The sequence below is a fragment of the Passer domesticus genome, chromosome 2 (assembly GCF_036417665.1).
Source record: "Passer domesticus isolate bPasDom1 chromosome 2, bPasDom1.hap1, whole genome shotgun sequence".
NCBI lineage: Eukaryota > Metazoa > Chordata > Aves > Passeriformes > Passeridae > Passer > Passer domesticus.
The window spans coordinates 32574603-32599406 of NC_087475.1; the positions used below are offsets into that span (position 1 = coordinate 32574603).

At 43.7% G+C, this 24804-nt stretch overlaps 1 protein-coding gene and 1 long non-coding RNA gene across 2 annotated transcripts in view; both read right to left on the bottom strand.

Annotated features, from left to right (window-relative positions):
- Positions 1–5778: 5778 nt before the first annotated feature.
- On the bottom strand, positions 5779–10187 carry LOC135295289 (uncharacterized). Its single transcript, XR_010357331.1, has 2 exons — positions 9926–10187; positions 5779–8608 (listed from the first exon to the last, which is right to left on the bottom strand). It is a non-coding gene; the product is annotated as an uncharacterized LOC135295289 (long non-coding RNA).
- Positions 10188–21594: 11407 nt separating this feature from the next.
- ATP10A (ATPase phospholipid transporting 10A (putative)) overlaps positions 21595–24804 on the bottom strand; it is a 110061-nt gene continuing 106851 nt past the window's right edge. Inside the window, exons 18-21 of the mRNA XM_064408150.1 lie at positions 24307–24387; positions 24112–24216; positions 23577–23764; positions 21595–22889 (exon numbers count right to left, since the gene is read on the bottom strand). Of these exons, the coding sequence (XP_064264220.1) occupies positions 22184–22889; positions 23577–23764; positions 24112–24216; positions 24307–24387 (1080 nt within the window). The 3' untranslated portion in view covers positions 21595–22183. The remainder of the gene's footprint in view (positions 22890–23576; positions 23765–24111; positions 24217–24306; positions 24388–24804) is intronic.

Below are 24804 nucleotides of genomic sequence, written 5' to 3' on the forward strand. Positions count from 1 at the left end.
AATGCCACAGAGATGCATCGGCTTGATGGAAACATGCAGTAAGTTTGCCTCTGCAGTGATTAAATGGAGTGGTAAACAATGGAACTGCAGAAGGGCTTTGAAGGGGTAAAATGGCCATGCAGTGCCTAACAGAGCCCTTTACCATTTCAAGTTATGAAAACCCAGTAACAATGAAAATACAGCAAACCCCACAATTTCCTAGAAACTTTAGGTGGACAATAAGGGGGTCCATGGGTGCTGAAAACAGCCATATTTCTGAATGGTAACTTGCCAGCAGTGTTGGTAGGGGTTTGGTAATAACACCAGAGCCCACATGGCAGTTTTACTTTGCCCTGGTGTGAACTAATGTCTTCATAACTCTCTGTCAGTGAATTGTATTAGCTGCAGTTCAGAGCAATCAGTCTCTTGGGAAGTTACCATTTGACTTTCGCACTTGCCCTTACTAAGTAATACTATAAATCTTTAAATCATCTGGCTGCCTTTGATCTAGCTGCAAGTGTGTGGAATACTTGGTGACTGGAGTGGAGGAAGAAGGGAGAAAAATGCCTCATTGCTGTGCTAAAGCCATTCAGAGTGCCGAAAAAAGAGAGATGGATACGGCTTATCTTCCTAATGAAATTATTTTAGTTTGCAATGTTGCAATTTGTGTTATCACACTTCAGAGCTGGGGAGGAATAATTATCTTTGTAAGTGTATATTTTCTGGGGGAAAATAAATATGTTTAGTTGTATCTTAAAATAGCTTCAAAATAAGATCTTGTCAATAGCAGAACTCGCAGGTTGTTTGTAAATAGCACTTTGATACACAATTACACAAAATATTTAAACAAGGCAGATTTGAGGAGAGACATGCTGCTGGCAGGTGGAGCACCCATGGCAGAACGTGGGGAACCAGATGATAGTGTAGGTATGCTGAACTTGCAGCATAAAACCCCCGAGTCACGAGCCCAAGTGATTGCAGTACAGAAAAGCACTGGATTTCCCAAGGGTGGGATTTATCTCATTAAGTTCAGATCTTGCACAGTCATCGAGAGTCCCTTTAGCAGATAACAAACAGACTCAGCTCATTGCATGTCTGCTGGAATGTGGAGCTGACCTTGCTTTTTTGTTATCTGGATGCTGCAGTTTGCACTGCCCCTTCCCACAGGCAAAGGGACAGTTTCTCATCCCCTGAGCATTTGTTACCTGTGTTTTTGTACATCATGAAGAGGGAGAACAAACCCAAATCCTGTAACTGGCTTAGCATGGGCTGTATTAGCATTTGTAACAGATATCATTTGTGGGCAGCTCTCTTGGAGTGGACCAGTCATGACTAAGGAGAAGCACAGCAAGGTGTGCTGTGGGAAGTACCATACTGAGAGACAATGTGGTCTGTTGAGGCTACACTGGCCTTATTACACCATGGCAGTGTCACAGAGACCACACTGCCCTGAAACCTGTTCAGAAAAATGAGAGTGATAGCTGTGCCAAGCAATATATTAAAAAATAAAAAGGAAAAGAAGGGCATTGTACTCAATATTTGCAAGGCCATCAGCCACATTCATCAGCAATCACATCTATTAACATGATTACTATTGATAACCTACCCTTCACTTCTGAGCTTCCTTAATTTGAGCATTCATGGAACTCAGGTACCAGCTGAAACGCTTCTGATTTTTTTCCCTCTGAATATTACTAGATGAGATTATTATCAATGATGAATAATCTTTGAAAAATGCCTTCCTCTGAGAATTTAATTTTGGCATCCTTTTTTGGTAATATTTAATACTCTCTGACTGTCTGCAAACAAGAGCAGAAATGGGAGAGAAATGCATCCTTGAGCACACGTTCAGTGCTCAAATTCAGCTGCAGCACCAGATTTGAATGAGACAGCAAAGCAGGACAATCACCTTTTACTCCTGAATGCTCTTGAGGTCAAAAAGGAGAAAATGCACCATTCAGCTATAGAGACTTCCAGTTTCTGAGGCAATCACTTCTTTTTTTGCTGTTATCAGCTACTTGTGTTACCGTCTGTTATAAAAAATTACTCCCACACCCTTTATATCCTTGTATTGTGCTTGTTTATGCAGTTCTGCTGAGGCACTTATGAAACAGAGGAAGCTTGAAACTAATCTTCCTATAACATTACACACAGACAACACGTGTATGTGTGAATATATATATTTTTTTTTCTGCAGGTTGCTATAGTCAGGCATCCCTGGATACATTTATCTATCTCCTAAGAGGAATAATTTGTCATACAATAAAAAAACATTTATATCTATACCTGTACCTATGGCATGGAATCACAGAATGACCTTAGAGACCATCTTGTTCCAACCATTGTTCCATGGGCAGGGACAACTTCCACTAGACCAGGTTGGTTGGAGGTCCATCCAACCTGGCTCTGAACACTTCCAGGGATGGGGCATCCACAGCTTCTCTGAGCAACCTGTGCCTGTGCCTCACCACTTTCATAGTAAAGAATTTCATCATAATATCTGATCTAATCCTACTCTCTTTCAGTTTGAAGCCTGGTACTCTCACTCTTGTAAGAAAATTCCTCTCTCTGTCTTTCTTGTAGGTTCCCTTCAGGTTCTGGAAGACCTCAATCTTCTCTTTTCCAGGCTGAACAATTCCAAATCTCTCAGCCTTTCCCTGTAGGAGGCTCCATCAACTTGAGAGGGGTGTTCTAATCAACATGGTAGCCCTTCTGTGGACTCACTCTAACAGCTTGGTGTCCTTTCTGTGCTGGGTCATATCCCAGATATTCCCAGAGCTGGATGATATCTACCTATTTCCACAAACACTGAAAAAATATACAGAAAGAAATGTGTGAAATGGACAATCCCCCACCCCCCAGTTTATTCCTGGGTTTGAAATTAAATCATATATCTGTAGCTCTGACTTGGCCATGCAAAGCAGCAGAAGGATCCTTGCCTCAGCCAATCTTATGTGGGCTCAAACCTTCTGTGGCTCAGAAAGGCTCAGAGGGAAATGATGAGTCCAGTCAATCTCTGTTGTCCACAATGTGAATTATGCAGTGTAGTTTTCTGGTTACCTGCTCCTAAAATGTATGCTGAACATAGGTCTGTGAATACCACAGAAGAAAAAGGGAGGTATGCCTTGTGACTGGCTTTCCAGCCCTTATGGGAAATACTACTTTCTCCTTAAAACATATCAGGGTTTTGTGGGCTTGAATTTCTTATGAAAGAGGAAGGCTTTTGATTTTCAGAAAAGAGGTTGACTGGAAAACAAATTTGATTTGCAATTTTTGAGGAAAAATACTGACATTTTATTGTCTGCCAGGACAAAACTATCCCGTTCCCATTTTTTGTGAGCAGTAGGGAAAGCATATTTTGTGAAACACACTTTAACTGTATTTACGCTTTGAGGCAGGTGAGACCCAGCACACTGAAAAAAATGTGCTTGGTGAAAACAACAGGCAAGAAATCCAGGTGCCAGACTAGTGAGAATTGGGCAATGAAAGCATTTTTCTCTCCTGTAAGAGAATCAGAGGTGTAAGTTACAAAACCACACTGCCTGCTTTCCTCCAATAGGTGGGACTCACCTCTGGGACTGCTCCTCTGAATGCAGCATGGGACATTTGGAGAAGGGAAAGGTTGTTTTTCTGTGGGAAGACAGAGAGCAGGTGTTGTGGTGCACTTTCTACCTGCGTGCTTTGGTTAGTTCCTTCTGCCATTAGGAAGTGGTCCCCACTTCTCACATTTGCAGCAGAGCTTTCCCACAGTGTAAAACAAGCCAGGGGATGCAACCTTCAGGTCAGCTAGCAAGATCAGATCACCAGCCCAGTGCCAGTGTCTGAAGACAAAATTACAGGAGGAGGTTGCATGAGAAATACTAATTCCCACTAATGGCTGGGAGCAGAATCACGTGCAAGAGTTTGATTTGATGCACTTTCTTTATAGCAAAGCAGGTCATCTTGGATCTGCTCCAGACAGCTTATTCTTGTCTTGTAATAGAGTGAATAAATATCACTCCTTGCTTGTAAGGCCAGGTCCAAACAGGTGACTTTCCCCTGGGGAAACTCCATCAACCCTTCTTCAGCTCTACCAAGTTCCTTTGATTAGGCTGAGTGCATTATATAGTAATAACCCTCTCCAGTACTTTGGAAAACCTGCACTAGAGCCAGCAAACGGGGTGCTGGCAGTCTGGATGGATGGATAGCCTAGTTCTGATCACAGCAGCAACTTCAGAATGAGCAGCAGGATATCATGCCTTGGAAATGCAGTGGCAGGACAAAAGTAAGAGTGAATGTGTTCAGGGAAGCTTAAACATGTCTCCCTGCAGGTTGTTGCAGCTCAAGCCCTTACATCTGTAGGCACAGACCACATAACTGAGCAGTGGGAGAGATCAATGCCTAAGAGAGAGGCCACCCCACTGCTTGCCTGGGGCAGCTGCTCTCTTGCACCTCTGGAGCTGCCTCTGCCTCAAAACACGCTCCAGGGTATGGCAGGCACCACACTGGGGCACATGCAGCTATCTCAAAAGGCATTTCTGAGTGTCCTTTCCCCAAGCTTACACAGAAGTTCAATCACCCCAGGATGGACATGCTGACCCCTGCAGTTCCCAAGCACAACCAGATTGCTCTGGGCTGCTGACCCTCACATCACAAACTTTTTAAATGAAGAGAAAAAATCCTCAGAAAATACAGAGTTTTTCTGTTAAGGTTAATTTTATTGTTCTACAAACAGAGGGGATTTCCTCTGCAATGAAGAGAGAAGCAGGTACCTCTTTCCAGTTCCTGTACTGCCTGACAACAGCAAACCACAGCTCTGCTGGAAATAGTTGCATGGAGCAATTTGCACATCCAAGAGTAGCTGGGAGCCAAACCACTGCTGTGGTGGTCTCCTGGGGGGTGAAGCATTTTCCTCGAAATCCCTTCAAGCACTCTTGATACCCCTCTGAGGCAGATCCTGAAAGCACTTCACAACCAGCCCAAGGGATGTCCTCCAGCCTTGGCACAAAGCCTGTAACAATCTTGTTTTTCTAATAAGGAAACCCTCTCCAGGAAAGCCTCTGATCTGACAGTGGGGAGTAATGCTCATCATTTATATCCTTTTAAAAAAAGAATTAAGAGCTTTGGGACTGGGATGGATGCATTTGAAATAAGAAACCTTGGTCCTATTGAGTGCTTACATGGGTGTGTTCTTGGTTGCTCAGCTGGGAGGTCCAGCCAGCAGTGTCTTGGAGGCAGGCAAGCCACTGTCATTTGCAGCCCTTCAGGGAGCTTAGGGCTGAGAACCACTGTGCTGACCAACAGCACTCACCTCCTTGACACAGGGCTGCCTTCTCCACCTTAAAGATAACAAAGTGAATGAAAATCTATCCAATTGAGCTAGGTCTGCAAACAAGGCAGGTTGGGGAAGTCTGGATGGTCCCCAGAGCACCAGATGATATTTAGGTCCAGTTTTATTTATTTTTAGAACAAATATCTTCAGTTTAACTATGTAAAAAGCCTCTGAATTATGTGTACAAACCAAATAGGTACCAAAAGGAGTTCCTGCTACATTTTTATATGAAAGCTTTCTGCTGGTTATTGTTAAAGGCAATAATCTCTACATCTTTACAGGATTTGTAGCCTCAAAGATCAAGAATCAAATCTCTTAGTCATATTTTTGTCCCTGAAATCCAGTACTCTGCTTTTTACCTTTTATCAGTGAAAGTCTGTAGTTTCAGAAGGCAGCTGGCAGCTCCTATGCCTCTCTAGGCTCAGCCCCTTTCTTCTCCTTCCTTTTGTGTGTTTCTTCCAGTTTACCATCTCCATCAAGTAACCAGATGGTTTCTATCATTGTGCTCCATGATGAGTTAAATGTTGCTAAAAGTGTTGCTATAGAACAAAATGCCCCTCTGGGTGAAAATACAGTAGTTAAATGTGGAAAACCTCTCTCCATGCGGTCAAAATACAATTTAAAGCAGCAAGGTTTCAAAAGTGCTTTAGCTGGGCAAACATGGTGCATACTCTTGTTATCAAAATATATATGGGTCACTACTGCTCTCTGAAATCACACAGGGTCTCTGCTGGAAGATGACTGAGATGGAAATTATTCTGTCCAGGATTTCATGTTGGGCTTTGTTTGCTCTCAGACTGAGGGAGAGGTTAGAGAAATGCTGATGCTAAGGGTACTGGGCTACCTCTGAAAGTCCTTCAGTTTTCTTTGGTGTTTTCTGGCCAAGGAATATAAGGCAATGGGAGTCAGGCATAGTATTTGCTTCAGGGCCTGCTAAGTCACAAACACAGGGTTATAAACATGTCATTGAGCCCTAAATTCAGGTTGTTTTCTTAAAATAACATTCATTAATTATGATTTTCTTCTCTCCTTGGGATACTTGTACTTGGATTTCTGTTACTATCAACTTCTCAAAAATTAAAAAATCAAAGTGTTTAATGCTTTAACACTGCAAACTTTTAAGGCCCTAAATTTTTATTTTAAATTTTTTGGGGAGAAAGGTTCTTCTGAAAGATGTGCATGGTTTGCAAAAATCTAGTCGGAACATGTGGATTTTGGAAAAACCCCATGTCATTTCCAACTGTTAATGTCCCATCTGCCTCCCTAAGACTCCAGGCCCTCTGCAGTTTCTTATCTCATCTCAGTCTTGATGCAGCTTTTTATATTATTGCCCCTGCAGGGATGAAAACAAGCCCCACTGACAAATAACTACATGCACCACAGACATGCAGCTTCTGGACCAACCTCCCCATCTGTACCTTGGGCCGAGGGCCAGGTGCTGAGAGCTGGGACAAAAAAAAAAAAAGAAAAAAAAGATAAAACTCTGATTTATTTTTCTGTACACCTGCATGCAAGAGGGTGCAGAATATCCTTGCCATGGTGATGCAAGTGCACAGGTTGCCAGATAATTTGAAGGCTGGATAATAACTGCCTAAGTGCATTTTTTAAGGAAAGTGCATATGCTTCTCAATGCCTGCTAACAAGCTGCAGAGGAGTAGCATGGAAATCGGCATCCCCCTGCCCCCGCTGAGCCTGGAAAATGCTATTTAGAGCAGTTTGTTTTAATTTTAGTGGAGAGATTTGCTTTAAAAGCTTCTGCTCTCTATAGTATTATGCAACATATGCCCTGAAAGGCATGTTATTTAATCTGTTTTCTTGTTTGTGTTCTATTTAATGCTAAAGGGGAAAAAGGGAATACAGAGGTTTTCTTCTGTCCTCACCTCAGCAGCTTTTTGAGCAGGGTTGAGAAGAAAAAGCAAGTTCTGCTCCAGGATGGATGCATTTTGGACAAGCAGGAAAGAAACCTGAAGGTGTGGAGCCAATCTCTGCCTAGCCCAGCATGCAGGAGTGGAGATTGTGCTGCTGGCTGATGTGAACAACACAGGGGTTGTGTGGTTTGGCTCTGCACAGGCACTGCAGCCACCTCAGGGCACGGCAGCCACAGGGCAGCTGCTGTGTGCCACCACTGACAGCAGCAGCACAGGTTCAGCTCTGCCTCCTCACATCTGAGTGATGGGCTCAGTCCAAAACTTCAACCAGAAACTGGTGATATCTGGAAAAAATTCTGCTTTTTTAGCACAAATAAAAGTGCAGGATTGCTTCTGTTGCTAGCCTCAAGCATAAATTGCTCTACAGGCCTTGTCTGTACTATTTCATGAAGAGAAACCGAGCACAATTCTTGCCAGAAATTCCTGTTCATTCTGGGGCAGGGAGATGCTGCTCTAGAGAAAGCAGTTTTGTTTCTTGGTTAAACTGCAGGATTTCTGCCTGGTGTTTGGCTTCTGGCCTCATCCTGCACTTCTCTCATGGACTGAAGTGAAATAGTGACATTCTCAGAGAGCTCTGGGGAGAACCCTCAGTCCTGTGTTCAGACACAGCTGCTGAAACATCCCCCGGGTGGTGTTTTGGGGTTTACAAATCTCACTCTCAGTAAGGGCAGCTCCATTTTCTAACCTTTTGCCAGCAAGAAGAAAGTGATTCCCAGGAAAGAAAATACATTAAAGCCCTGTTGGAGATATTTTCCCAAGGAGAGACTGGGAGGGCATGGGACTGAGGGAAGGTGAAAAAAGGGAAAATACTGTATTCAGTTTCTGGCAAGTGTTACACAGAAAAATTCTTATGCTACTGTTGGTCTCCAAATCTTCAGAGCAGGAGCAACCTGGGTGAAGCCCAGAGGTCCAGCAAGTTTCTCACCACTGGCCATAACTTCCTCCAAGGGATGTAGTCCTTGCTGGTCACTGCAGGACTCCCCTCAGGTGTGGAGCAGACACACTCCCAGATTTCCTAATGCTGGTCATGCCTTTGCACCCCACAGCCTGCTGCATCCCCTGCCTTTTCAGCAGCTCTGACACTCAGTGTAGTTTTTGGTTTTTTGGGTTTTTTTGAGGCATTTCATGTTCAGGAGAAGGGCAGGAAAGGAGTCTTTTGGAGCCTTTTCAGTCTGGATGTGGGAATCTTGGCACCACCCTGTGTTCTGCATCTGCCCAGGGTGGGCTCAGACCCTGATCATTCCTCAACAAGGAAATCCTTTGCTGAGTTTTCTCGAACGCTCTGGAGCTCCTCTGCTGTTATGGCCCATGGTGGCTTTGCAGCCTCACTCCCAAGCACATCTCACCCTCCTAGCAAGCAGAATTCTTGGCTGCACTGTCACAGCCATTCCTACAAAAAAAAAAAAAAAAAAAAAAAAAAAAAAAAGAAGGCAGCAAAAAGCAGTGTTTCCCACAGACTTCCCCAGCTGTGTGACGTAGCTGTGATCTAAATACCCCAGGCAGCATTTTCAGAGCTTCAAGTAAGCACAGCAGCTAATAAAGGGATTTTTATTGGCACAAAGGATCCTTTTCAGTCAGTGGCTGAAGGAAATAGGACAAACCTGGACAAAAGAAGGGGCAGTGCTTCAGCTCAAGCCCCCTAAAACCTCTATCTTTTGTCAGATGATCCGACTGCCACAAGTGACTATACTTGGAAAAAACCCTCCTTGTCAAAATTTCTGATAGCAAAATCCCTCTTTAATCTACTCTGAATCAGGCCATCTTTTTTTTTGTGCTACCTTGTGGCCTTTTTTGTGCTACCAGGGTATCCCCAGCAGTGATGTTGCCCAGGAGGATGACAGGTTCATATGAGTAATGGCAGCTCTGGTGAGGGAATGCAAAAATGCCCCTAGATTTTGTTTTATGCAGAGTGCTTCCCAGAAGGGTGGGAATTTTCTCATGGAGCAAGGCTCGGAATTTTCTCATGGAGCAAGGCTCAGACTATAGCTTCCTACAGTGAGAGTAAATAATACAATCAGAAAACAATAAAACAGGATCCTCATTTTTTAAGAGCATGAGGAAGGATACACTCCTCAGGCAGAAGTTTTTCTTCAATAACTGAGTGTGAATACAGGGCCCCAAAAAATAAAAAGTGGGAAAACAAGGGAGTGGCCAGGCTTAAAAGCAGTATTTGGGGTGGGGTGCTTTGTAGTCATCCACTGCCATGTTGTGGGTTCTGGATCTACCTCAGGGGTGTGTTGTGGCCAGTAAGTCTAGAAGTACCTCAGTTAGAAAATAATAATTTAAAAAATGCACAGAAATCAGCTGGCACCTTCCTAAATCAATACAGCTTACAGCAATCAAAGTAAAGAAAAAAGTACTTAATTTATTTTCTTTTGGATATTTTTAAGGGAAACAAGCACTTGAAAAAACTGATGGTATTTTACTGAGTAGATGAATAAACATGTGATGGGCTGATCCTGACTGGATATCAGGTACCCACCAAAGCTGCTCAATCTCTCCTACTCAGCTGGACACGGGGGAGAAAACCATAAAAAATATCTTGTGGGTCAGGACAAGGGCAGGGAGAAATCACTCACTAGTTACCATCAGAAGCAAAACAGATTCAGCTTGAGGAAATGAATTTAATTTATTATAATTTATTATCAACTAAATAAGAGTAGGGTAATGAGGAACAAACCCAAATTTTAAACCAGCTTCCCCTCACCTCTTTCTTCCCAGTCTCAGCCTCAGTCTCTCATTAACTTCTCCAGCACAAGCCCTTCCCACATAAAATGCTTCAGTGTAGGGGCCTTCCATGGCATGTAGTTCTTCAGGAGCAGGTTCTCTAGAGTGGATCCTTATCAGTGCTGCTGCCCAACGAGTGGGAAGAATGATGCGCAGAACTCCATGATATCAGAAGGTTAATTAATTACTTTATTATACTATATTACACTAATAAGAACTATCACTAACTACCTAACTAGAAAACCTGTGACTCTCTGCCCAAGAGCCGCGACACACACGTGGATCCAATTGGTCAATGAACCCAAACAACAATCTCCAGAATCCAATTAAGCAATCACCTTGGGTAGACAATCTCCAGAACACATTGCACATGGGCACACTCCTTTACAGGAGCAGTAAAGGAGATGATAATTGTTTTGATCATTCTTTTCTCTGCTTCTCTCACAGCTTCTCACTCTTCAGAGGACATGTGAATGCCACAGGTCCCATGCTGAAGCAGGTTTGCTGGCAGGACCTGTGACCCAAGAGGGGACCCACGTCACAGGTCCTGCCAGGAGCCTGCTCCAGTGCAGGCTTCCCACAGGATCAACGCCTCCTTTGGGTATTCTGCTCTAGCATGAGGCTCTCCATGGCTGCCTCACCATGGTGTTTGCCACAGGCTGCAGGGGCATGACCCGTCCTGCTTCACTGACCTCAGTTTCTGCAGGGCTGTTACTCTCACATTTTCTCACTGCTGTGTTTCAGCTGCTGCTGAGCAGGGATTTTTGTCCCTTCTTGAATCTGTTGTCCCACTGTCACCAATGGGCTTGGCCTTGGACAGCAGCAGGTCTTTACTGGAGCTGGATGGCACTGATTTCATTGGACACAGGGGAAGTGCCTGGCACCTTCTCACAGAGGCCACCCCTGTAGTCCCCCACTGACAAAACCCTACCATGCAAAAAGCAATATAAAATTAAAAAGAAACCTGACATTTCTAGACAAGCCCAAATTAATCAATTCACTTGACAGAAAGCAAATTAAAGTGCTGGTTGTTTAATAATAAAAAATCAAACAAATTTTTATGAATTTTGGAAAAAAATTCTAGAGTGTCCCCAAGTTAAGGTAGCTTGTGGAATAACAGGAAAAAAAAAGGATCAAGGTTTCCTCAGCTAACTATAGCTTCATTGTTTAATCAATGTGCCTTCTCAGGCTGGTGGAAAGAGATGGACGATTGTGAACAGGGGTGTAAAAAGAGGGCGTGTGTGTGTCTGTGTTTCTGTGTCTCCACAGATGCAGAGGCTGGATGCTGAGCATAAAAATTTCACTTTTAGAGTAGTCTCAGTCTGTGTGTCTAGCTCAGCCTTTTTGCTTTTTTTCAGTTGTGCCACATCCCAAGTGGACAATAAACAGAAGATCCTGCTTTGGTATCAAGCTTGTTACCTTCCTGGAGCAAGCACATATGGAACAAACAAGAAGGGGTTGCTGTTGTAGCTGTTGGGTACTTCCCAAAGGAGAATTTCTGTCTGGAGAGGTGTTTGGGACTTTCTGGCCATGAGGTGGGAGGTGGCATGAGAGTCAGGAAGCTGCTCTGTGCCTGCTGAGTTTCATTTCATGGTTGGAGTGGGAGTCATCAGTCAGTTTTCCTCCTGGCCCAGTGGCTGAAACAAGCAGGGAGCCTCCATCCTGGTGGTCTGACAGATGATCAGTTTACGTGAGCCTTGAGGAAATTTGCCCTGGCCTGCAAATACAAGATGCAGCCTTGTTGGGTGCCAAAATGAGATGTCAAGTTGCGCTGCCCTTTCCAGGGAGATGAGAAATACGCTGGGACACGAACACATTCATCTTGGCCTGCCTGCAAACCCCTCAGTTTTGTACAAGGGAGCACACCTGGCATCTGTGCACTGAGGGGGCTCAAACAGGCCTGCGTGCCCAGCTCCTCTGCACCTGCACTGGGTTTTTATCCACACATCAGGAGGTTACACAGGGACGATGGCAGCTGCCTCTGCAGGGGTGACATCCTGTCCCTGCCAGTAGCCTGGAGAGCCCACGGCAGCATCTGTGGCACAAGCACATCTTGTCCTCCACCAGCTTCTGCTGCATCCTGTGGCACTCCACAGCATCCTGTAGCATCCTGCTGAATCCCATCACTCCATCTACAGCCTGCTGTCCCATCACTGCAGCAGAATTCATTTCCTCTTTCTGGCTGTGCTGGTGCAGGGGAAAGATGCTGCCTTCCCAGCCAGCCCTCCCTGGCTCATCTAGAGATGGCAGCCAAATGTGAGTGGGGTGGTTTATTGTTTATTCAGTTGTGGCCTTTGACTGAATGTATGTACTGGGATAATTTAATGCAGGGAGATGGCTCACTCCTCGGCCAGTGTATAAACGTGTCTCCTTTTGGTTACAAAGGACTGCAGAGAGGAATGCTGAGTGCCAAGATTTATGGAGCCACATGATTATCAAGGAGATGAAAAAGAAAACACCTTACTAAAACTCAGCATCATTGTGGTATCTTTTTTCTTTTTTAATGATAGGAAAAAAAAATTCTCCCCACTGTTACCCTTTTTCTCCTGGCTTTCGTGTTCTTTATTGGGTCTAAAGCCCGTCTGCTGGCCCTGCACTGCCAAGGATAAGCTCTAGAACAGAGCAACCCTGCATAGGAAACTCTTAGTGACTGGTGTGGGGCAGCAGACAAGGCTGTCTTTGTGTGCTGGTTTGTTTTGGAGGTTTGTCACAGCCTGACACAGACAGGCACTGGCTGTGCCCAGGCACCACCCAGCCCCTGGGTGTGCCTGTGCAGAGCCCAGGGACCCTCGGGGCCTTTGGGCTGGGGACAGCTCTCCCAGAAACCCACACCCTTAAAAAATGGGGGGTGGGGTGGTACAAAAGTAGTAATTAGATATAGGTGAGCTAGCAGTGTGTGTGCTATTTTGGGAAGCTCAATTTTCAATGTAGTATGGTCTTTTTCCAGATTAACAGTGGTGGAAAAATATCCCGACCTTTTAAATAGTCTTCACAAACCTGTCTCAAACAAGTCTCTTAAGGATGTCTCCCTTAAATCTGAAGCAAATATAATTGAAAATATTACAGATTTTAGTTAACATTTTCTTTTTTGATTTTGTAAGGAGCAAAATGTGGTTTTCCCGCTTGGAGACAATTGAAGCTGTGCTTTTGTCTCAAGACACCTAGCTACAGGTTTAAAAATCTCCACATTGCTTTCAAATAAATATACAGGAGTTTTTTTGTGATCTTTTTTTCCTCCCTCTACGCAGAAGCACTTTCTCTTTGAAGATAACAAGTGGCTGGAAATGAAAGGCAGGAGTGGGAATAGAAGGATACAAGGGCTTTTTGGACTTCAAGCAGGTGATTAAAAAGAAAAGGCCACAGTGTGGTAATGCAGTCACTTATATTTCTTGGGGTTTTTTTCCTGCTCCAAACAAACACTGAACAAAGAAAATGTAAATTGCTTCTCTCTTCAGACAACACTGAATTACCTCTAAGTAGTGTTCAAAAGTCTATTATTTAAACATGACGAAGTCTGCATGTTTCCTTCTGCTTTCTTTGAAAATGAAAGAGTTGTCCTCTTTAAAACACAGCAGTGGGCTGTGACAGCTCCTGAGCTCAGAGCTACCCCTGGCCTGGCCCAGCCTGAGATGTGACCTCCAGACTGTGCTGGAGGTGCCAGCTGTGGACCCATCCTTGAGGATGCACAAGGATGATGAGCTGAATAGCTGTCCCTGGCACAGGGCTGCCAGGCAGGAGAAATTCCACACTCAGAGCAGCACTGGAGAAGAGAAGGAGATGGGATGAATCCTATTAATTTTTTAGGCAGGTTTTCTCTGAACATTCCACAGAATGGAAAATACTGGTGGAGCACCTGTACCTGTAAAATTGTTCACATGGTAAAGCACCTCCTGGTGTACACAGATTTAAGACTTGTGTCCCAGAGCTGTCTGTTGTCAGTCACCCTTCCCAAAAATAGGATATTTTATATTTTATTTTTCTAAAGGGTCCCCAGGACAATGAGCAAACCCTGTCAGGAATGTATGAGATGAAATTGTGGTAATGCTATGTGGAGAAGTAAATTGACTGAAGCAAGGTCCCAGTGAGTGTTTATATCAGACTAGGATGAGAACAGGGAGCTGCAGGGAGGAGAATGGTCCATGGAGGCTTGTTGGGAAATGTATTTGGACATGGCTTTCCTCTGGAGGGAAATGTGTGGGGTACTCCATGCAGTGGAGAAGGTGCAGATTTGCCAGGGGCTGGGAGAGGGCTGGGACAGTCCCCCACTCCTGCTGTGACCTCTTCCTGAGGACAGGTAGGGGCAGAGGTGTCCACTGAGACCTCTCAGCATTTGCTGTGTCCCCAAAACCTCATGACAGGAGTCACTGCTCGACTTCAGTCCTGAAGGAGCAGGAGCCATCTGGCAAGAGGGCGGCTGCTGGTGGGCTACAACAGCAGCCAACTGAATGCAATGAAACCACATGGGGTATTTTTGGAAAAGCTGACATCTTTCTTTCTCTCTTTAGCACTGAATAATCCAAGAGCCTGGCTTCCTTGCACTGTGGGCCTCGCTGAAAGCAGCACTCAGTGGACAGGAAATGCTGCCACCTGTTTTTGATGGTTGCAGAGACCACCAGTGCATTTGGATCTAATGAATTAATTCACTCTAAATCTTCAAAACTCAGAAAACTTCGGGTGAACTGCAGGTCTTGGTACCTAATACTGACAGGTGATTTCCATGGGCCCCCAGGGAAGAGGAATCTTTGCCTGCAATGCCTCCCATGATGTCATCATTTGCCCTCAGTTACCAGATGATGCCAACTCAAACTTTCTATTTCCATCGTCTTACAAAGAGCTTTTAGCTATAATGGTTTTATTGAGTTCTTGAGTGTTAAGCAAAACAATCCAGCTATGAAGTTAATTGTGTCTGCAAAATGACAGGGATCTTACAAACTGCAAACACCCAGCCTACTCGGGATAAAAATGGTTCATGCAGCCCTAACAGTACACACGGTTGATTGAGAGTTTGTTGGTAATTTGGTTTTTTTGTAAATATAACCCCCACATTTTCATCAGCAATTTGATTTTTTTTAAAAAGGAAGAGCTTTGCATTTTCAGGATTTTAAAGTGAAAAGCTCAATATCCCCCTTCTTGCTCTCAAGATTTTGAGCATTTGCAAGTAAAGAATAGGATAAACAGCAGCGTCAGGCCCTTCAGTGGGCATTGTAGGGGGTGTGAAGGACGTGTCAGCCAAAATCTACTTGAACAAGAGGCATCTCTGCTGTTTTCATTAGCACATTTCTGCTTTGTTTCTAGGCATGCTAATGGTGAGCAGTAACTCTGTTGTGGTTTGGGTTTCTAAAAGTCTAAGTAGATTTTTGTGGGCATTGTGTTTTGGGAAGGAAAGTGAGGAAGGGTGAAAAGGTAGGAACTCCATTCAAGCAAGTCTGGCTTCAGGGACATTCAGTGCCTTCATGCACATAAAATGGGTGGTCCAGGAATAAACTGGAGACTTAAAAATGTGCAGCTTTTGGGAAATGTGACGAACAAGCACCAGCAATATACCATGGGGAATTTTGCACCAGGAAATGCTAACTTTAGCTACAGTAGTGCTGTGTTTAGGGGTTGTGGGGCCCAAGTGAGAGGCGCCTTGGTCCAGCTCTGAATCAACACTGCCTCTGGAAACCTGCACCCTTTTCTGACTAGGGGAACTGCCCAGATAATGAAGAGGAATTTAGGTCCCAGCATGTCTCCCTGTGGAAGGAAAGGGCACTCCACCCAGTTCGGGCAGCTTTTATTCGCCTTGGCCAGCTCTTCACTGACACTTTTCCAAGTCTCTCAGAAGGTTCTTTCAAGCATTTTGTGTTCACTAACAGACTATTTCCATGTGTTGTGTATTTCCGTGCTGCAAAAGCCATGAGCAAGCTGAATGCTGATGCCTCTAACCTGCTTTTCAGAAGGTTCTTGTTTAGCTGTACCTTGCACAGGGCCACATCACAGACAGGAGCTATGCAAGGTGAGCTGATGAAGCAGGACTTTTAGAGCTGACCCAGCTAAAGTCCTTTCAGCAGCAGAGCTGGCTGCAGGACCCGGCTGTCTTTGCCTGCCCTGGCTAAATCTCATCTTGGAAGGATTTATGTAGCACTGCACTTCATGTATCAAGGGAGACATTACAGAGCAAATATCTGTACTTAAAGCCACATGGAAGCTGTTGCTCAAAATAGAGATAATTCCTTATGCAGTTATATAGAAAAACCTTCCTTAAAAGTCAGTATTTTCTTTCAACTGCTCTTCTTCCATGTAAATAAAGCATAGTCCTCATGGCACTGTTGCCATTTTCAACAGTAGCTTCTAATTCTAGGTTTTGAGATTTAGTGGTGGTCAGGCTCCCAGGAAACCACAGGAAATTTTAAAGCACACAAAGCACCATGTTCCCCTTGAGTACGTGATACACAACAGGGTTTCACAGCAGAGGACAGCTGGAAAACCCTTTTCTTGATATGGGTGTCCAGACCCAGAGACATTTGTAAATCTTTACCAGTTGAATACCTCTTAAACCAGGGCAAAACATTTTGCTGTTGTGTCTTTCAGCTGAAGATACGCGGGCTGTGAGCATGCAGAGTCTCCTTCCACAGAAAGGACCCTCAGTGACAGGCATGTGGGTGGGCAATGGAGCTGTTGCTACTGGCAGAGGTGCCTCTCACCCCTGGGGCAGTGCCCCAGAGCAGGTGCTTCAGGGGCCCCTTCAGGAGGCAGCAGAGGACTCCCCATAGCATCTTCCATTGCGGGAAGTGCAACCATGCCGGGGACTTTCCCATGGCCAGGATTGCTATTGAAGAGCATGGGAGAGAAACATGGAGGCTTTTTTGCGATGTCACGGGAGATTCCTTGTGGAGCAGGAAGTTTCTCTGCCATGTTATCTGTTGCTTCTGGTGACTACCGCACACTGCAGACAAATCTGTGGTCTCAGCCTAATGAGCAGTGGAGGGCTGCTTGCCCTGGGAGGGTGCCGGGGTCCCTTTGCTATGGCTCCTGTCCTGGTTTTCAACACAGGAAGGAACTGTGGGACCAGTAGCTGGACCTGCCCTAGTCCCTGGCTTGGGAGAGCTCCTGACCAGGGCACAGCCTGTTTGCAAAGCAAGTGCTGACCTACCTCCATCTGAATCAGCATTAGTTCAGTCCCAACCCCTTATCCATTCTCAGCTGCAATAACAAACCAAATTTACTTGTGGTACAGCTCCAGTAAAATTTAAGCTTAATGGAGTCAAGTCCACCAGCAGGCAGAGAGGGCAATGTGGAGAATCTTTGCAAGGGCAAAAAGAGGCAGTTGGGAAGCTCTGAAGATCCCTCTATCTCTCCACCAGCTGTGGGACTTCTGAATAGCATCCAGCAGTGCCTTTCCTTTCCCGCTTTGCTACACCTGCATGCCCCTGCTTCTCATGTTTCTGCAGTGCCTTTGACACATACCTGTTACTGTGCCATCACAGTGCATGGCTTTATCAGCATCATTTTCAGAACTGCCATGTGTGCTCCCTAAATGCACATGGCTGCATTTAATGCTGGACTGAAAAATGCCCAAGGCACAGATCAGTCAGGATCAAGAACCAGCTGCTGCAAAAACATGAGACTTGAAAGAATGTATTTATTTAGTACAAGTTTTGATGCAGATTTATGTTTATGTTTTATAAATTGTCACTCCCAGATGATTCAAGTACACACAGTTCTGACAGTTTATTTTAAGATGAACATCTGCATTTACTGAAACCAGTATTCATGCAGAACCCTTTTATATGGCAACTTGAACAAGTAAACCTTCTCAAATCCTCCATATCTTGTGTGTGTGTGTATCGGGCAGCCAGTGATGTTTAGGATGTATGAGCCTGGAGTGGAGCAAAAAGTGAGTATGACAGTAGAAAGGTGGCTCAAGGCACAAGAAAGCAGTGCTTGTTGACTAAGTGGGCTGAGCCTTCAGGAGATGTACTGGGAGCAAGCACAGGCTGCTGCCCTGAGCAGTGAATTGGGTGTGAATAAATGATAAGTCAAAGTTCAGTGCAAGGTCATTGAGGAAGTCATGTAATAGAAGCAAGAGCAGTCTCTGAGTAATCTGAAAAGGTAGGAGAAAATTTTATTCAGGGTGCATGGCTGTGGTTTCGCAGCCAGAACAGGAGGGTAGCAAGCAGATTCATGACTGGGCACACAGATCAGTGATGTATAGCTGGAAAAGCGTGGAAAAAACACTGGAAGGTTGTTTTGTTCCTGTTTTGACAGTTACAGGCCCAGTTCTAGTTTCATGGCATATATGTGAGATATAATTTCTGAGATTAGAGAGCCATCCTGATAGAAAACTCCTGGCTGTTTCTAAAAGATCTTTATACATCCAGAAGGAATTCTGGAAATGGGTAAATCACTGAGAAGTTGGTTCACGTAACTAAGACTAAGAAGTATGGAGCTCTGTGATGCTTAATTCACAACTCTCTTTTCATTTCATCCGGACTACTTCAGCCAGCAACATCAAGCAGACACAGAAGTGCTTGCAGAATTCAGTGCAAGTATTTCAAACATTGTACTGGGGGCTGTTGTTGGTAAAAGACCAAACATGGGTACTGTTTTAATTGCCTTGTGGAATCTTTCATAAATAGTTGTGTGCTTTTTGTGGATTAGCCTCATGCATTTAAAGCTTTGTTTTGCCTGATACAACAACTGCTCAACTGCACCAACAGGAATAACTTTACAAGTTTTTTCTATTTTATTAAAATCCAGGTATACAGCTTCAAAAAGCAATTAGTGTTTATTTAGCTAAAATGTTTCAAATATTAATAGCTGCTTCAAAATGTTGACAAGTCCTAAAACCCAGCAAGTAACATGCTTTGATGTGTTTGTCTTCTGGCAGCTGAAGGGAGAACCGATTTAAAATGTAAATAATTAGTTTGCTTAATATTTTCTTTCCAAATGTGAAATGTTTAAGCTTTTTTTCCCCCTCCAAACTGTGGTTTAAATAACATTTTATTGATATTATTTTACAACGTATCTCCCAGAAGAAAATGGAGACAACTTGCTTGCTGACATCCAGCTGACCTGGTTCTTGCCTTCAGGTAACTCGCTGTGTGTGTTTGGCACATGTTGGCCTCAGTGTGGCACATCTTCCAACCTATCTGGAGAAACACCAGCCACCCTGCTGAGGCCACTGCTCCATTCAGGTCAGCAGGATTATCTGGTTAATTTAAGATTAAATTAATACATTTTTGAAGGATTGCTGCCACAATAAGGATATTTTATCTTTTAGTATGAAGGGGTTAATTTACACCTTAGGTATTTCAAAATACATCTCTAAAGATTTTTTTTTTTTTTAAATTTTTATTTTGCAACAAAATAGAGCAGTTATGGAGGCCTGATTCCCAGGAGGGTAAATCAGCTTGCAGATACTGGAGATGCCATGATGTTACAGCAGCTGAGGATTGAGATCTACAGTTTCCCTAAATATATGATGCAGATGTACAACTCACACCCACGGTTGCAACTTAACACATCTATCTGGCAGTGCATGAGCACGTCTCAGTCCCAAAGGAATCCTTCCATACCTTACCTACAAAAATAATCTTTGAAACACTGAAAGCACAACAACTAAAGCAAATCTTGTACTGCAAAGGCATGGCCTGAGAGGAATTTAGGTTATTTCTGAAAAGTATAATGAAATACAGCCTTGAGCCAAACCCCAGTGCTGCTCCAGCCCTTTCTGCTGCCAGCAAATCCCACGAAGGCCTGTGGGACACCAATTCTGCTGTGAAAAGGAGGTGACTCCTGATGCAGAGGAGTCAATAAGCTCAGGAGATCCTCACCTGGCTGTTAGGGCTGCTACAGTAACTGAGAGAGGACACACACCTGCAACATCCCTGGCAAGCTTCTGCTATGACCCCGTGACACTCTTAGACTGAATTTAACATCCTGCAAAACTATAAACCCTGCCCACCTGGTATCTGACAGTGTCCTTCTGTGAGATCCTGTTTTACAAGCAGATGAAGGTTTCTAACCAGATGGCAACATTTACACATTTCAAAGTGTCATTTGACTTCTCCTCTGACATTAAAAGACAATGCATCTCCGCACAGATGAGTTATTTACAATGGCAATCTCTGCACAGGATGTGTTAAATACAGCCAGCTAACCTTGCAAAAAAATTACCTGCAGAGTCATCCCAACATTTACTATCAAGACCGAGCAGGCTGGCTGAGCAAGCAGAGATACCTGAACAGGGGCTGTCTCCCCCAGCTAGAGACCTTTGCACAGGAGGTTTCTACAGCTGAGCTGTCCTGCAGGCTCCTCCCCAGTGAGTGGAGAGTGCTGTGACAGCACAGCATCTGCCCTGCTTCAGAGGGGCTTGCCAAGACCCACACTCCTGGCTCCTCTTGGCACTGACAGGGCAGATGCCACCTGCCTTTGTGCACACTGAGTGGCCACTCAAACTGTCCCATTTCTATCACAATTGATGTAGCAGAGGAGTGCCAGTACGTTTTCAGCTAGTAATAAATGAGGCAATAGGTGTGCTTTCCTCCACTAAACCCATACATATAAACAAACGTTCCTCTTTATCTCCAGGGTAAAAGGAAGAAGTTCAGCTTCATTTTTTTCAAATCAATCATGCTAAAAGCTGTTCACAGGAGACTGCAATAGTGAGTCCCTTAGTGCATTTCCCCTGTCCCTCGTCAATTCTAATCCCAAAATGCAGTTTAGTTACATGTGGATGTGTCATGTTTCATGAGGGTAACATATTTACAGGCTGACTGCTCTTATTTACATTGCTTTCATCTCTTCCTTTCATTGGCACTTTACAGTATCATATTATCAATTCAGCCTTTGGGAAGGAGGCCAGTGTATATAAATCTTTGAAAAAAAAAGAAAAAAGATCCTGAGTGAATTAGCAAGTGACAGATGGTGGGTACTGAGTCTTACCACGCTGAGGCAATCCACATGGCAGGCAGGTTGCCAGGCACAGAGCATGGCACGAACAAGTTGTGGCCTTAGAAAAACTGATGGCAAGCAATAAAAAGGCCATGAAAGCCTGCAATGAGGAAAAGAAGTGCAGCAGATAGTTCATATGTGGTCATGGTCACCAGGTGTGAAAGAACCAAGCAACATTCCAGGCTAAAGCCCCTGGGATCCATCAGGCTGGCACAGGGCAGCTGCACACCCACATACCACTGGCAGTCTGGGGTTTATAACCCTGTGAGGTCAGCTCAGAGATAACCTCAGAAAGCATTGCAGCTTCCGGCTTTTGGGACTGGAAATATCCTGCTTTACACCAGGCTCAAATAGCTCTGCTTAGCCTGTACCCTCACAGCTGGTCACTCAGCTCCACCACCCCCAAGGACTTGAATTAAGCTGACTGAAACAACAGCAAAGGTGTCTCACAAAATTCCACTCTGCCAGTCCTTCACCCCACCAGCAAGCAGAACACACCTCTTCAGTAGCAGTGGCTGTGGTAGTGCTCCAGCATCCAAGATCACAGGCTTCCCAGCTCAAACTCTACAGCTGACATGAGGCACCAGGTCTGTGCCACCAAATCCTTCCTTACAAATGAACAGCAAGCTCTTTGTACAGCATGATGTAAGGCCATGCCCAGCCAAACACCAGCTACTCCAAGGGCTAAACTACAATTAATGCCAGACTGGGAAGTCACTTTGCAATATGGATGGTCATTTATTTATTGTTTTATCATGACACATCAAATGTTATGGCTGCAATATCAGAACATGGTGTCATTTATAAAATATCAGTATTATTAATGCGGTGGTAAGATATTGTTAACATTTACAGAGAGGTGTATAATAATTCCATAACTTTGCCTCAGTGACAAAATACACTGGCAGGCAGATGATGGATGGAATATAGTGACTCTTTATTATCATGGTTTTTCCTCTTTGATTACTGAATGGCCTATAATGATATCAATAATTGTTGCTGAATCTAATCCTTTTGAATATGGTAGGCAGATCCTTTGCTTTTACAGTATGTGTCAGAATAAAAGAGAAGCATCCGAAAAATAAAGAAAAGGCATTTCCTTACAAAATGAGATGAAAAAATAAAACAATATAAATGGAACTTTCAAGTGTTTCTTTTTATAAAGCTCTTAATAAACTGTATTTAAACATTCTTAAATAATCATTCTGTACCTTTGATTTTCTGTTTCACCTTTGGAAACAAATAGTAATCTCACTATAAATGTGTGCAAATAGAAAATATATAAATATATTTATGGCCCACATCATAAAAAGGTGGTCTCAGAATTGTCATTTTTACAATGATCAGTTGGGTTTCCTTTCATTTTGTCCTGCAAGTTATTTGAGCTCTCTTCTTTTAAGCCTTTGAAGTCCACATGCAAAGAAGAGCCAAGCACACACATACTGTCCTGTGTTTCATTTTGTAAACTGCTTGATGACACCTGTAGAACAGTCCCAACGTGACTGAACAGTGGAGTTGATGTGATCCACTTCAACAAACTGAAGTCTGCTTGGTCAACTCCTGAGCTCCATGGGAATGTTGTTCCCACAGGCAACGACTCCACCTCCGAACTGCCACGTTGAACTTCATGAAACCCCATGGACCCTTCCAGACCACTTGCTGATGAGGGGAGCTTGTTTTCCTCATACAACACAGCACCCTGGGGAGAGGCAGCCACAGTCTGATCTGTTTTATGGTCTCCCTTTGTGTCCTCTGGGAGGAGTGACTCCCTTGTTTGAGGAGAGGCTGGCAAAGGAGTGCTTTGGTTATCAGCCTTGTAACAATCACTAGCATTTGAGGCAAGGCTGGGGGAGAAGCTGTCTGCAAAGAGTCGTGTCTGGCACATTGTCTCCTTTACATTCAACTCGGTGAGAAGCTGGGCACGAGTCTCTGGGGGCAGTTTACTCAACTGGCGTCCAAGCTGAAGCTGGGTTGGGAATAGTGTTCCCTGAAGGGTTCTGTACAGGAATCTGCAAGATAAGAACGAGCACATGAGAAGAAATGAATGAAGGAAATACCCAATATACGTTACTAAGGGAAAACATCCAAGACAAAAGTACAACACAGAAAAATAAGGCAGTTCTATGTGCTGTTCCTATGCTTCACACAAGAAAGCTTGGACAGCTGGACAGATGGACAGCTATGGATGCTGTGCTAATATTTTGATTCATAACTTAATTAGGCAGTGTAATAAATCTGTATCTTTAGCCAGTGATCCACCTTGTGATTACACATAGTCTTTAATCTTTGCTGATGAGGAAAGGCAGTGGCATAAGTGCACAGCAAGCTTCCTAAATCTACAAATAAGCAAGTATGTTCACAACATACTATCAGAATTTGGGTACTGTGCATTTTATGTGAGGATGGACTGAATCTGGAAGCATCACAGAAAAGCTCACAGGGTAGCAAACCTCTGAATGTTTGACCAACAGTCTACAATTATCCCAGTCCTGTGGTCCTTGGCCAGGAGCTGTGGTCAGTTCCTGTGGTCAGGAGCACAGAAAAGGTTAGGCAACTTGACTTCAAATAATCAGATGCTGAAAGAAACTCATTTGGCTGTTAGGCAAAACAAAAGATGGGGAGTGGAAAATGTTGCTCTCTTCATATGCATGAAGTGCCTTTACATACAAAAGAAGACATGAGAGAAGATAAAATACCTGGGCAGCAATGCAACAACTGGTGATATAATGCAAGTGAAATAGAACAGAGGGTCTCCCATCAGCCTTTCCATGGTCCAGTAGGGATTGGATGGAGGATGGCAGACTGGGCAAGAAGCATTGTAAACCAGAGCCACAAAGAAAAATAAAACGACACTGAAGATGCAAGATGACCAGTGCAGAAAAGTCTAGAACAAAAACAAAAAAAATCAACAACATAAGTGTAATGTTTCTTTATATTCTGAGAAGTTTGCTGTGACTAAATCAAATTAAAACTTCTTAATTTCTGGAGTCAAATCCATGCACAGCAAAGAGTTTAGTTCCTTGTATATTTAAAAACTCTTATAAATACTACAAAGCTGTTTGCAGATCATATTTTAAAACCCTTTCCACACTTTTTTAAAATGCCTGCTAAAAACAGAATGTGCTGAGGGAAAGAAGCAACCATTTTATCTTTTTGAAAGGTGGCACTAAGAGAAGAATTATGTTTATGCCAATGGCTGGCATACATCTATGTAGGCTGTGGATACCTTACCCAAGTTTTGGTTTCAATAGCCAAATGCAGGATGATGGTGAAAAGAGCTATTGTGGTGATGGGAGTTCCCCAGGAGAAGATATCCACCTCTGAATCATAGTAAGTCTGTAAGAAAGAAGACAGAATTTAGCCCAAGCTGTGTTGCCAGTTCTCCTGCAAATGCTTGAAATAGAATGGCTTAAACCAAACACTTACAAAATAGGGGATGAAGAAGCAAACCAGGCTTTGATACATAGCATCAATCATGTTCATCCAAAACATGTGGGGTTGGTACTCCTGTGTTGTTAAAAATAAGAAATTAAGAAAATCAGATCATATTGAAGATCCTGTCTGCCAAGATAGGTATTTTGAGGGGGATATTTCAAGGGCAGTTTTAAGGGCTTGGGAAAATACCTTCGTAACTTTGCCAATCATTTAGCTACCCTGGGGGACGAAGCATGAACAGTCTACCTGCAAGTCACTCTGTTCTGGGATGAGAGTATTTTGCCTGGTTTTTTTTTCTTTTTTTTTTTTTTCCTGGCAGAGGATGTAATTTTAATCTGATACTCAGGCCACGAAACATTTATGAAGGTGCCCTTTTTTATTATGCACTATAATCAGACTAATGAACATTAATAAATGGGTTCTACATTACATAAGCACAAGCACAGGGTATTTATTGGCAGAAGAGAAAACAGAAAATGCACATGTACT